The sequence below is a fragment of the Macaca nemestrina genome, chromosome 4 (genome assembly GCF_043159975.1).
Source record: "Macaca nemestrina isolate mMacNem1 chromosome 4, mMacNem.hap1, whole genome shotgun sequence".
NCBI lineage: Eukaryota > Metazoa > Chordata > Mammalia > Primates > Cercopithecidae > Macaca > Macaca nemestrina.
The window spans coordinates 149,147,934-149,161,590 of record NC_092128.1 but is presented as its reverse complement, the minus strand read 5'-3'; the positions used below and the strand labels follow the sequence as shown (position 1 = coordinate 149,161,590).

Below are 13,657 nucleotides of genomic sequence, written 5' to 3'. Positions count from 1 at the left end.
GACATGCGCCACCACGCCGGGCTAATTTTTGTATTTTTAGTAGAGACAGGGTTTCGCCATGTTGGCCAGGCTGGTCTCAAACCCCTGACTTCAGGTGATCTGCCCACCTCAGCCTCCCAAAGTGCAGGGATTACAGGCGTGAGCCACCGCGCGGGGCCAATTTCTGGTCTTTAAATGGCGATTTACCAAGAACCCCCCTGTGCCTCATTGTCTCGGGAAACTCTCGGCAGGTGGGGAGGTCGTTTTTTGCAGGCTCAGATCCCCACTCCAGCCCAGTCGGGGGCTTCTGGGCAGGACTCCGGGGTCTCCTAGAAGCATCCTCAGAGAGAGGCCGGCTGGCCTCATGGGTCCTGGCTAGTGGTCAGGCCAGGCTGTGCTGCCCCTCTTCTCTGCTGACTTGGCTGCATCCAGGGAGTTCGGGTTCCTGGAAGAGGACCCGACGCTGCTGCGTGGTGTGCAGGTGCTGCCTGCTGCCCACTCAGACGTCCTGGGCAGAGCGGGTTCCCTAGCAGGTGCCCCTGGGGCAGGCTGTTGACTGACTTGTTTACAGAATATTTTGATGACCTGTGGCAGAAAGAGGGATTGTCTGACCGGGCGCGGTGGCTCATGCCTGTAATCCCAGCACTTTGGGAGGCCAAGGCAGGTGGATCACCTGAGGTCAGGAGTTTGAGACCAGCCTGGCCAATATGGTGAAACCCCGTCTCTACTAAAAATACAAAAATGTGCTGCGCGTGGTGGTGGGCGCCTGTAATCCCAGCTACTCGGGAGGCTGAGGTGGGAGAATTGCTTAAACCTGGGAGGCAGAGTTTGCAGTGAGCCGAGACTGCACCATCGCACTCAGCCTGGGCAACAAGAGCAATCCTCCCCCTTGGGGGGAAAAAAAAAAGGAAAAAGAAAGAGGGACTTCCCCAGTCATCACTAAGCCTGGAGGGAACAGTGAATTCACCTCCTTCGAGCGGGGTTTTTTGTTTTTTGTTTTTCTCAATTAGACACAGGATCTTGCTCTGTCGCCCAGGCTGGAATGCAGTAGTCATAGTTCACTGCAGCCTCAACCTCCTGGGCTCAACAGATCCTCTCACCTCAGCACCCCCAAAGTGCTGGGATTATAGGCGTGCACCACTGCACCTTGGTGGCATGCACCTGTAGTCCCAGCTACTTGGGAGGCCAAGGTGGGAGGATCACTTGAGGCTGGGAGTTTGAGACCAGACCAGCCTGGGCAACATAGAGTAACCCCATCTCCACAAAATATTTAAAAATTAGTGAGGCTTGTGGCACACACACACCTGTAGTCTCAGCTATTTGGGGGGCGTGGCGGGAGGATCACTTGAGCCCGGGAGGTCGAGGCTGCAGTGAGCTGTGATTGTGCCGCTGCACTCCAACCTAGGTGACAGAGTGAGACCGTGTCTCAAAAAAAAAAAAAAGCCAGGCATGATGGCTCACGCCTGTTAATCCCAGCACTTTGGGAGGCTGAGGCGGCTGGAACACCTGAGGTCAGGAGTTCGAGACCAGCCTGGCCAACATGGCAAAACCCCATCTGTAATAAAAATACAAAAAAATTAGCAGGGCGTGGTGGTGGGCGCCTGTAATCTCAGCTACTTGAGAGGCTGAGGCAGGAGAATTGCTTGAACCTGGGAGACAGAGGTTGCAGTGAGCCGAGATGGCGCCATTGCACTCCAGCCTGGGCAACAGAGTGAGACTCTGTCTCAAAAATAAAAACAAAAACAAATTAAATAAATAAAATATTTTTCTAGAGACAGGGTCTCCCTAGGTTGCCCAGGCTGGCCTCAAATTCCTGGCCTCAAGCAATCCTCCCACCTCGGTCTCCCAGAGTGCTGTGATTACAGGCGTAAGCCACTGCGCCCTGCCAAGGTGAGTTCTAAGATTCTGAAGTTCCCCGGGTCAGGATTGGAAGCCAGCACTTTCCAACGTCACCTGCTCGCTCCTTCGAGCTCGGTCGACCTGCAACCTCCCAGATATTTCCACCTGCCTGAACTTCCACCCAGTGGTTGGGTGGGATGAGAGGATGGGAAATGCAGACAAGGAAGAGAGAGAATGCGAGGGGGATGTTCAGTGCGTGTCCACAGGAGAGGCAAGAATAGAGTCAGAGGTCAGGCAAGCTCCTGGAACCGCCCACAGGACTAGGGATTCTCGCCCCCGCCCCCAGCGCTTCCTTCTGTCACCCCATGGCCGCTCTGCTTCAGGGCGACTTTGTGAAGAACGTCCCGATGAACCACGGCGTGTACACGTGGCCGGACGGCAGCATGTACGAAGGCGAAGTGGTCAACGGCATGAGGAACGGGTTCGGGATGTTCAAGTGCAGCACCCAGCCCGTGTCCTACATCGGCCACTGGTGCAATGGCAGGCGGCACGGGAAGGTGGGCGGGGTGGCCCCCGTGGAGGGCGGTGGGGGGAGGGCGGGGGGGGGAGGGCGGGGGGGAGGAGGGCGGGGGGGGCGGGGCAGAAAGGGGGTGGGGTGGCCATGTGGAGGGCAGGGGAGGGGCTGGGCGGCCATATGGAGAGAGAAGGGGGTAGGGGCTAGCGGCACTGTCCAGGGCATATTCACTTTTTGTTTATTGAGGTGAAATTCACATTGTGTAAATTAAGCATTTTATTATTATTATTATTTTTTTTTTTTTTTTGAGACGGAGTCTGTGGCCCAGGCTGGCATGCAGTGGCGCCATCTCGGCTCACTGCAACCTCCGCCTCCTGGGTTCAAGCAATTCTGCTGCCTCAGCCTCCCGAGTTGCTGGGACTGCAGGTGTGCACCACCACACCCAGCTAGTTTTTGTATTTTTAGTAGAGACGGGATTTTGCCATGTTGGCCAGGATGGTCTCAAACTCCTGACCTCAAGTGATCCACCCACCTCGGCCTCCCAAAGTGCTGGGATTACAGGCGTGCGCCACTGTGCCTGGACATATGCAGGCTTTAATAGGCTATTTATTGAGTTGTGTTGTTGTTTTGTGTGTGTGTGTGTGTGTGTGTGTGTGTGTGTGTGTTTTAGCTTACAGCATATTGCTTGAGACATTGGAGGGATTGGGCACGGTGACTTCCAGACAGCAGCATCTGAATGGCTGTTTATTGAGTTGTGTTGTGTGTGTGTGTGTGTGTGTGTGTGTGTGTGTGTGTTAGCTTACACAGATTGCTTGAAACATATTGGAGGGACTGGGCACGGTGACTTCCAGACAGCAGCATCTGAATGGCTGCAGGAAGGAATGAGTTTGCCTGATCATGAGAGAGAAGATAGAAAAATTCTCTCTCTGTTTCTGTCTCTCACACACACAGATAAACCTGTGAAAAAGCGTTTTGAGGCTTTTCAGTGTAGATCAAACAAAGGGTACACTATGCTCACTTACACTTGGAGGCAGTAAAATGAATAGGATGTCCAAATGGGTAAAACAATAATGGTTCTGGTGCCTAGGAGAGAGTGACCTTCCGTTACATGGAAGGCTCAACTGTTCACTCCAAGTGGCAACAGACAGGATTTCTTTAGGTACTTAATTGACTAATAGTTACTGGATATAATGAATAGACTTGAATGTGATGAGTGCAGTCATTCTGTGCCTTAATATGACACTTTTTATTTTATTTTATTTTATTTTGAGGCGGAGTCTTGCTCTATTGCCAAGGCTAGAGTGCAGTGGCACGATCTGGGCTCACTGCAACCTCTGTCTCCCAGGTTCAAGTGATTCTCCTGCCTCAGCCTCCCAAGTAGGTGGATTACAGGCGCGTGCCACTACACCCGGCTAATTTTTGTATTTTTAGTAGAGACTGGGTTTCACCATGTTGGCCAGACAGATCTCGAACTCCTGACCTTGTGATCCGCCCACCTTGGCCTCCCAAAGTGCTGGGATTACAGACATGAGCCACTGTGCCTGGCCAATAAGGCACTTTATTAAGGAGAAATTGATTTGTGACATTATCTCACTTCCCCTTGTGTAGCAGTTTTACCATTTTCTTGACAGCAAAACAGAAAAATAACAGGTTATATGTCTTGGTTACATATGGCATTGGCCTCTGTGTAGGTTCTAGTTTTTAAGTTGATATCCTTACATTTGACAAAGCGTTTGTGTCATGAGGTTTGATGGTTATAAAGATGACATTATTTGTTTCAGGGCTCCATTTATTACAATCAAGAGGGTACGTGTTGGTACGAGGGAGACTGGGTGCAAAACATCAAAAAGGGCTGGGGAATAAGATGGTAGGTATGACCATGGCCGTGCTTGGGGTGTGGGCAAAGAAGTGTTTGTGGGCCCAAATAATGTTCACTTCAGATATTTAAAAGTAAGGTGCAGAAGTTGCACAGAACATTTTCTCTCTAAGCAGAGTGGATTTTTTTTTTTTTTTTTTTTTTTTTTTTTTTTTTTTTTTGAGACGCAGTCTCGCTCTGTCACCCAGGCTGGAGTGCAGTGGTGCCATCTCGGCTTACTGCAACCTCCACCTTCTGGGGTTAAGCAATTCTCCTGCCATGATCGCACCACCACGCTCCAGCCTGAGTGACACAGTGAGATCCCATCTCAAAAACTGGCCAAGTATTAACTAATCATGATACAATAGGGAATTATTAAAAGATTTTAAAAACCTGGCTCTTACCCACTTTGTCACCTTATTAAATAGTCAGAAGGTTTAATAAAGTGACTCATTCTGCTCCCTTAGGACCTCATGCCTACCTATCTATCTATCTATCTATCGATCTATCTATCTGCCTACCTATCTGTCTATTTATTTGACAGTCTCTGTTGCCCAGGCTCGAGTGCAGTGGCATGATCTTGGCTCATTGCAACCTCCACCTTCTGAGTTCAAGCGATTCTCCTGCCTCAGCCTCCCGAGCAGCTGGGATTACAGGTGCCCACCACCATGCCCGGCTAATTTTTGTTTTTTGTTTTTGTTTTCGAGATGGAGTTTCGGTGTTGTTGCCCAGGCTGGAGTGCAGTGGTGCAATCTCAGCTCACGGCAACCTCCACTTCCTGGGTTCAAGCGATTCTCCTGCCTTAGCCTCCCGAGTAGCTGGGATTACAAGCATGCACCACCACGCCTGGTTAATTTTGTATTTTTAGGATAGATTGGGTTTCTCCTTATTAGTCAGGTTGGTCTCAAACTCCTGACCTCAGGTGATCCTCTAGCCTCGGCCTCCCAAAGTGCTGGGATTCCAGGCGTGAGCCACCGCGCCCAGCCTGAATTTAAATACAGAGAAGATTGTATAGGTACAAGGGGTAGATTTCTTCAAAGGAGCTCAAGGGGAGTGTTTAAAAGAATGTCTTAAAGGTAAACGTTGTGTAGGAGGTAACTGATTGCTTTTCTTCGGTTTCTTTCATCCTAGTTATAAATCTGGAAATATATACGAAGGCCAGTGGGAAGACAACATGCGCCACGGGGAGGGGAGGATGAGGTGGCTGACCGCCAATGAAGAGTACACCGGACGGTGGGAAAGGGGCCTCCAGGTACGCCCGGGCGGGGGAGCAGTTTATACCCAGAGGCAGACGCTCCACCGATTCTCAACACATGTATTATGTCTTTTCTTTTTTTTTTTTTTTTGAGATGGAGTCTGTCTCTCTGTCACCCAGGCTGGAGTGCAGTGGCGCAATCTCAGCTCACTGCAGCCTCCACCTCCCAGGTTCAAGCAGTTCTCCTGCCTCAGCCTCTGGAGTAGCTGAGATTACAGGCACCCGCCACCAAGGACGGCTAATTTTTTTTTTTTTTTTTTGTATTTTTAGTAGAGATGGGGTTTTACCATGTTGGCCAGGCTGGTTTCGAACTCCGACCTCAAGTGATCCGCCTGCCTCGGCTTCCCAGAGTGCTAGGATTACAGGCGTGAGCCACTGCGCCCAGTCTGCTTGTTTGTTTTTAGAGACAGAGTCTTGCTCTGTTGCCCAGGCTGGACTGCAGTGGTGCAGTCATGGCTCTCTACCTCCCTGGCTCAAGCGATCCTCCCACTTCAGCCTCGCCTGTAGCTGAGACTACAGAAGTGCCCACGGCCACTGTGCCTGGGTAATTAAAAAATAATTTTTTTTTTTGTAGAAACGGATTCTTACTTTATTACACAGGGTGGTCTTGAACTCCTGGGCTCAAGTGATCCTCCTACCTCTGCCTCTCAAAGCGCTGGGATTACAGGCATGAGCCACAGCACGCAGCCCAACTTGTATCTTTAGAAAGTAAAAATTTAGGCTGGGCGCAGTGGCTCACAGGTGTAATCCCAGCACGTTGGGAGACCACTTGAGGATTGAGGCCAGGAGTTTAATACCAGCCTGGGCGATATGGTAAAACTCCATCTCTACTAAAAATACAAAAATTAGCCGGGAGTGGTGGCTGGTGCTTATAGTCCTGGCTACTTGGGAGGCTGAGGTGGGAGGGATCACCTGAGTCTTGGAAGTTGAGGCTGCAGTGAGCCAAGACTGTGCCGTCATACTCCAGCCTGGGTGATGGAGTGAGACCCTTTCTCAAAAAATAAAAATATATAAAAGCAAATAAACCCCAAAATTTAAAATAACAGTGAAACCCGTCATGATCAAGCCAGGCACTTTATATACACTTATCTTCACTTTTTAGTAGAGATGGGGTTTCACCATGTTGGCTAGGCTGGTCTCGAACTCCTTTGTATCTAAGCTGAGGGGCAGGTGTTATTTCTGTTTTACGGATGAGGAACTTACAGGGCTTAAATCATCTGCCTTAGTTCGAAAGACTCGTTAATAAGCAGCTGAGCTGAAATTGAACCCAAGTCTGTGCGGCTCCAGAGTCCAAGTTCTTTGCCTTTTCCAGTTTTCATTGTATTTATCCTAATTTTGAGGGGATTCGGGTAAAGACAGAAACTGCTTTGCGCATGTCTCATGGCCGTCTGCTTTTTTTCAGAATGGCTTTGGAACACACACGTGGTTTCTAAAGAGAATCCCCAGTTCCCAGTATCCCTTGAGAAATGAATACATAGGGGAGTTTGTAAACGGACATCGTCACGGACGTGGCAAGTTTTATTACGCCAGTGGAGCCGTGTATGACGGAGAATGGGTTTCCAACAAGAAACATGGCACGGTGAGTACAGACCTGGGAAGATCCCATTTCAAACAATGATGGAAAGCCATTGAAATGCTGTAAAGCCATTGACATGTCCCAGTATAATTGCAGATTTGTCTATTTCTGCTTTTGGTTCTGTCAGTTTCGCTTCATATATTTGAAGTTTGTTGTTCGGGGCACACACGTGGAGGGTCATTATGCATTGGTGCTCTGGCTCTTTTGATCATCACGTAATTTCCTATTAACCCTGCTAATTTTCTTTCTTTCTGAGACGCAGTCTTGCTCTGTTGCCCAGGCTGGAGTACAGTGGTGTGATCTCAGCTCACTACAACCTCCGCTTCCCGGGTTCAAGTGATTCTCCTTCCTCAGCCTCATGAATAGCTGGGATTACAGGTGCGGGCCACCACGCCCGGCTAATTTTTGTATTTTTAGTAGAGACAGGGTTTCGTCATGTTGGCCAGGCTGGTCTCGAACTCCTGGCCTCAAGTGATCGGCCCACCTCAGCCTCCCAGAGTGCTGGGATTACAGGTGTGAGCCACCACACCTGGCCAACCCTGGTAACTTTTATTTCTCTGAGGTCTATTTTGTCTGTGGTAAATATAGGCACTCTAGATTTCTTTTTGATTGTGGTAAAGTACACATAAGATTTGCCGTCTTAATTTCTAAGTGCACAGTCCAGTGGCATCAAATACATTCGCATTGTTGTGCAACCATCACCATCCATCTACAGAACTCTTTTAGACAAAAGGCATGTCATTCTCTATTAAATTGCATTATCTATTTTGTATAGGATAACTTACTGTTTTGCTAAGGTGATTACATGACTCTTTTTTTCTTTTTGACAGAGTTTTACTCTGTCACCCAGGCTGGAGTGCAGTGGCGTGATCTCGGCTCACTGCAACCTCTGCTTCCCAGGTTTAATCGATTCTTGTGCCTCAGCCACTCGAGTAGCTGGGACTACAGGTGTGCACCACCACACTCAGCTCATTTTTTTTTTTTTTTTTAAAGTAGTGATGCAGGTTTTACCATGTTGGCCAAGCTGGTCTCAAACTCCTGGCCTCAAACAATCCTCCTGCCTCAGCCTCCCAAAGTGCTGGGATTATAGGCATGAGCCACTGTGCCTGGCAAAATAGTTTCAGTGGTCATTGATTTCCTGCGTATTTAGTGGTTATTTAGTTTTTGGTGGGTGTGTGTGTGTGTGCATGTGTGTGTGTGTATGTATGATGGTGGTTTGGTTTGCAAGTAACAGACAGTCTAGTGTTGTCTGCCATGTATAATACAGAATACTGTAGGCTTCAGCAACTCATTGCTGTCAGAATTTCTATTCCATTTATCCATAGTATCTCCCACCATGTCACTTTCGCCCTTGTGTTTTTCCTCCCTCATGATTGCAAGTCGGCTGCTGTGGTTCCAGCCTTCACATCCGCATACCATACTAAGTAGAAGAAAAGGAGGAACTTTTGATAGAAGCTCTCTAAAAGGGTCTTTTGTTTCACAGAGCCAAACAGGGTCATTTGCCCACTTCTGAATCAGTAACTGACTATTGACCTGGGTTTGACAAATCTCAGGGAGTCTTGGCCGGGCATGGTGGCTCACGCCTGTAATCCCAGCACTTTGGGAGGCCAAGGTGAACAGATCACTTGAAGTCAGGAGTTCAAGACCAGCCTGGCCAACATGGTGAAACCCCATCTCTACTAAAATTACAAAAATTAGCCAGGTGTGGTGGCGGGCACCTGTAATCCCAGCCTCTTGGGAGACTGAGGAAGGAGAATAGCTTGAACCCAGGAGGTGGAGGTTACAGTGAGCCAAGATTGTGCTACTGCACTCCAGCCTGGGTGACAGCAAGGCTCCGTCTCACAAAAAAAAAAAAAAAAAAAAAATCAGGGAGTCTCTATTGTATGATGGGCATTCTGCTGGTCACTAGCCTAGTTTAATAAGACACATTCTGTGGCCTAGAGGTGCTTAAAGTTGGAGAAAGATTGTGGGGGAGATAGATAGAGGGGAGGAGGAGGAATAGAAGAAGGAGGAAGAGAGAGAACTTATACAGTGCATGAGACCCAGGAGCCTGACTGTATGTGGAGTAAGTGTGTATTTTCAAAACAAGTGAAAAGCTCCAAAACCTTGAAAAAACTATCAATGTACATTTACTCACATTTCCCTTCCCTTTCCCTTCCCTTTCCCTTCCCTTTCCCTTCCCTTTCCCTTCCCTTTCCCTTCCCTTTCCCTTCCCTTTCCCTTCCCTTTTCTTTCCCTTTCCCTTCCTTTTCCCTTCCCTTTCCTTTCCTTTCCTTATTTCCTTTTTTGAGGCAGACTCTCTGTCACCCACGCTGGAGTGCAGTGGTGCAATCTTGGCTCCTCCGCCTCCTGGATTCAAGCGATTCTCCTATCTCAGCCTCCTGAGTAGCTGGGACTACAGTACACGCCACCACGCCTGGCTAATTTTTGTATTTTTAGTAGCGATGGGGTTTCACCATGTTGGCCAGTCTGATCTCGAACTCCTGACCTTGTGATCCGCCTGCCTCAGCCCCCCAAAGTGCTGGGATTACAGGTGTGAGCCACCATACCCAGCCTTACCAGTGTTTTTCTAAGAAAACTTTTCCTAAACTGCACAAAGTTGTTTTTCTGTCTGCAGGGCCGATTAACTTTCAAGAACGGGCGTGTGTACGAAGGCACATTCTCCAATGACCACATAGCCGGGTTTCCAGATCTTGAAGTTGAATTCATCGGCTGCCTGGACCTGTCTTCAGGAGTTGCCCAAAGATTGTCCAGGAGTGCTGGTAGGAAGCATTCACCTGTTGAAATAAAATTCATCTGTTTCTATCCATGGTGTCCACTCGTGAAAATACACTGAACACTTCAGAAAACAGAAGTCCCCTGTGAGCAACTCCCTTAAAAAAAAAAAAAATTTGGCCGGGCGCGGTGGCTCAAGCCTGTAATCCCAGCACTTTGGGAGGCCGAGACAGGCAGATCACGAGGTCAGGAGATCGAGACCATCCTGGCTAACACGGTGAAACCCTATCTCTACTAAAAATACAAAACACTAGCTGGACGAGGTGGCGGGTGCCTGTAGTCCCAGCTACTCAGGAGGCTGAGGCAGGAGAATGGCGTAAACCCGGGAAGTGGAGCTTGCAGTGAGCTGAGATCCGGCCACTGCACTCCAGCCTGGGCGACAGAGCGACACTGCGTCTCAAAAAAAAAAAAATTTTTTTGAGGCAAAGTCTTGCTCTGTCACTACGGCCTCAGACTCCTGGGCTCCAGTGATCCTCCCACTTCAGCCTCACCTTTAGCCCGGGAATACAGATGTGCACCACCATGCCTAGCTAATCTTTTTTTTTTTTTTTTTTTTTTTTTTTTGAGATGGAGTCTTGCTCTGTCGCCCAGGCTGGAGTGCAGTGGTGCAATCTCGGCTCACTGCAATCTCTGCCTCCTGGGTTCAAGCGATTCTCCTGCCTCAGCAACCTGAATAGTTGGCGTTATAGGTGCGTGCCACCATGCTTGGCAAATTTTTGTAATTTTATTAGAGACAGGGTTTTACCATGTTGGCCAGGGTGGTATCTGACTCCTGACCTCGTGATCTGCCTGCCTTGGCCTCCCAAAGTGCTGGGATTACAGGTGTGAGCCACCGCACCTGGCCATGCCTACCTAATTTTTAAACTTTTTGTAGAGGCACGGTCTCACTATGTTGCCCAGGCTGATTCAAACTCCTGTCCTCAATCAATCCTCCTGCCTCGGCCTCCCAAAGTGTTGAGATTACAGCTATAAGCCATTGTGCCTGGCTTGCAACTGCTTTTAAAAAAATGTTTTTTAAGAGACAGGATCTCACTCTTTTGCCAAGGTTGGAGTGCAGTGGTGTGATCATAGCTCACTGCAACCTTAACCTCCCATTTAGGCTTCCCAAAGTGCTGGGATTACAGGCATGAGCCACTGTGCCCAGCCTGCATTCTTAGTAGGTTTTTGGAATATTCTTGTATCACATTTTGGTAGAAAATCATTGTGACATAACATTAAGAAATTTTAACATTGCTTTTCATAATTATCTCCAAGGATGGGTGCAGTGGCCCATGCCTATAATCCCAGCACTTTGGGAGGCCAAGGCAGGCGGATCACTTGGGCTCAGGAGTTTGAGACCAGCCTGGGCAACGTGGTGAAACGCTGTGTCTACAAAAAGTACAAAAATGAGCTGGGCCGTGTCGGTGCATGTCTGTAGTCCCAGCTACTCAGGAGGCTGAGGCGGGAGGATCGCTTGAGCCTGGGAGGCAGAGGTTGCAGTGAGCTGAGATCATGCCACTGCACTCCAGCCTGGGCGACAGAGTGAGGCCCTGTCTCAAAACAAAACAAAACAAAAAAACACCAAACAAACTGTAATTATCCCCTGTATTTGCCTTCCTTCATTAGAACTGATCAGAAAGCTTGATGGCAGTGAAAGTCATTCTGTGTTGGGGTCGAGCATCGAGCTGGATCTAAATTTGCTCCTGGACATGTACCCTGAGGCAGCCCGACCTGAAGAAAAGAAGCAGGTAAAATCTTTTTTATTGGTATCAATTGCATCCTGGGGTAATATAGCTGGTGACTGCTGTCACGTGTTGAATGTCTTTTTTTTTTTTTTTTTTTTTGAGACTGAGTTTTGCTCTGTCGCCCAGGTTGGAGTGCTATGGCGCAATCTTGGCTGACTGCCACCTCTGTCTCCCGGGTCCAAGCAATTCCCCCACTGCAGCCTCCCGAGTAGCTGGGATTACAGGCGTGCGCCACCACACCTGGCTATTTTTTTTGTATTTTGGTAGAGACGGGGTTTCACTATATGGGCCAGGCTGGTCTGGAACTCCTGACCTCAGGTGATCCGCCTGCCTCAGCCTCCCAAAGTGCTGGGATGATTGGGTGTGAGCCACCACGCCCAGCCTAGAACAGTGCTTTAGATCGGGCAGACGATACATGTTTATTCAATTGAACTGCGTTTTCAAAAGCAGGAATTAATGCTCAGCGTAACAGATGCCTGAAGCCACCCCGGCAGGGCTTCCTGTCTCCCTTGGGACCCCGAATCCTGTTCTTCGCGTTCTCTGAGTGTCTCATTGAAGAGGGTAGGGCAGGGGTGAGTGGTTCTGGAGAACAGGATGCTGTGCGGAGGGCAGGGCTGCCTGTGTGGGGAATTTGGAGCAGCTTAAGGGCGTGAAGGGTCTGGTGAAAATCCTAAAAGGTGAAATGTGACAGAGAGGGAGGTGAGTAAAGCAACCAGCATGAATATTGCTGCTTTTTTTTTTTTTTTTTTTGAGATGGAGTTTCCCTCTTGTTGCCCAGGCTGGAGTGCAATGGCATGATCTCGGCTTTTGGGTTCAAGCAATTCTCCTGAGTAGCTGGAATTACAGGCACGCACCACCACGCCTAGCTATTTTTTGTATTTTTAGTAGAGATGGAGTTTCACCATGTTGCCCAAGCTGGTCTCCAACTCCTGACCTCAGGTGATCCTTCCGCCTCGGCCTCCCAAAGTGCTGGGATTACAGGCGTGAGCCACCGCACATGGTGGAATTTTACTTCTTTCAGACTTTCAGCCCTACAGGTGATGTGAGTTGCATGTTTCGTACATGCTGTTGATCAGGCTGAGGGATTCCTTTCTATTCCTAATTTGCTGAGGGTGCTTATCATGAATGGATGTTAAATTCTGTGAAATGCTTCAGCTGATAGAATCATTTGGTTCTTCTCCAGTCTGTCAATAGTGTGAATTACATTGATTGATTTTTCAAATGTAAACCAACTTTGCAATTCTAGGCTAAACCCTACTTGGTGTTGCTGTATTATCTTTTTTTTTTTTTTTTTTTCTTTTCGAGATAGGGTCTTGCTCTGTCACCCTGGCTGGAGTGAAGTGGTGCGATCTCAGCTCACTGCAGTCTTGACCTTCTGGGCTCGAGCAATCCTCCCGCCTCAGCTTCCTGAGTAGCTGGGACTATAAGGGCACTTGCCACGGTGCCTGGTTAATTTCTTTAATTTTTAATTTTCAGTCGAGACACGGTCTCACTGTGTTGCACAGGCTGGTCTCGAGTTCCCAGGCTCAAGCGATCCTCCTGCCTTGGCCTCACAAGGTGCTGGGATGACAGGCATGAGCCAGCACGCATGGCTACTATTCTTTATATATGGCTGGATTCCACTTACTTTGTTGAGGATTTTTGCACATGTGTTGATGAGGAATAAGGATCTGCAGACAGTAGAATTTTGTTGCCGCCACTGAGAGCGGAAGCCAGCACATGCCGTGTGAAAGGAAGTCTGTTTTCCAGATAACTTGTATGTTTTGTTTTGTTTTTACTGTTGGTCGGAGATGGCATTTTATTGACCAAGACGGGTGGGTGGAAAGAATAAAATGCTTCTTGGCTGGGCACCGTGGCTCATGCCTATAATTGTGACACTTTGGGAGGCCGAGGCAGGCGGATCGCCTGAGGTCAGGAGTTCAAGAGCAGACTGGCCAATATGGTGAAACCCCATGTCTACCAAAATACAAAAACTAGCCAGGCATGGTGGTGTGCACCTGTAATCACAGCTCCTCTGGAGACTGAGGCATGAGAATCGCCTGAACCCAGAAGGCAGAGGTTGCAGTGAGCCAAGATCTTGCCACTGCACTCCAGCCTGGGTGACAGAGCGAGACTCCATCTCGTAACAAAACAAAAAAAC

General features: G+C 48.7%; 1 protein-coding gene across 14 annotated transcripts in view; it reads left to right on the top strand.

Annotated features, from left to right (window-relative positions):
- The window catches only part of LOC105498107 (radial spoke head 10 homolog B), a 44,711-nt gene that overhangs the window by 8,118 nt on the left and 22,936 nt on the right, over window positions 1-13,657 (top strand). For 11 of the 14 annotated variants that reach the window (XR_011622616.1, XR_011622615.1, XM_071095323.1 and 8 more), the window contains 6 exons: window positions 2,202-2,375; window positions 4,114-4,199; window positions 5,319-5,439; window positions 6,845-7,021; window positions 9,636-9,780; window positions 11,399-11,520. Coding sequence is in view for 12 of the 14 variants with exons in the window: in XM_071095323.1 (XP_070951424.1) it covers window positions 2,202-2,375; window positions 4,114-4,199; window positions 5,319-5,439; window positions 6,845-7,021; window positions 9,636-9,780; window positions 11,399-11,520 (825 nt within the window). In the remaining 2 variants the exon portion in view is untranslated. The remainder of the gene's footprint in view (window positions 1-2,201; window positions 2,376-4,113; window positions 4,200-5,318; window positions 5,440-6,844; window positions 7,022-9,635; window positions 9,781-11,398; window positions 11,521-13,657) is intronic. The other 3 variants (XM_071095331.1, XM_071095330.1, XM_071095326.1) reach the window with 2 other exon arrangements.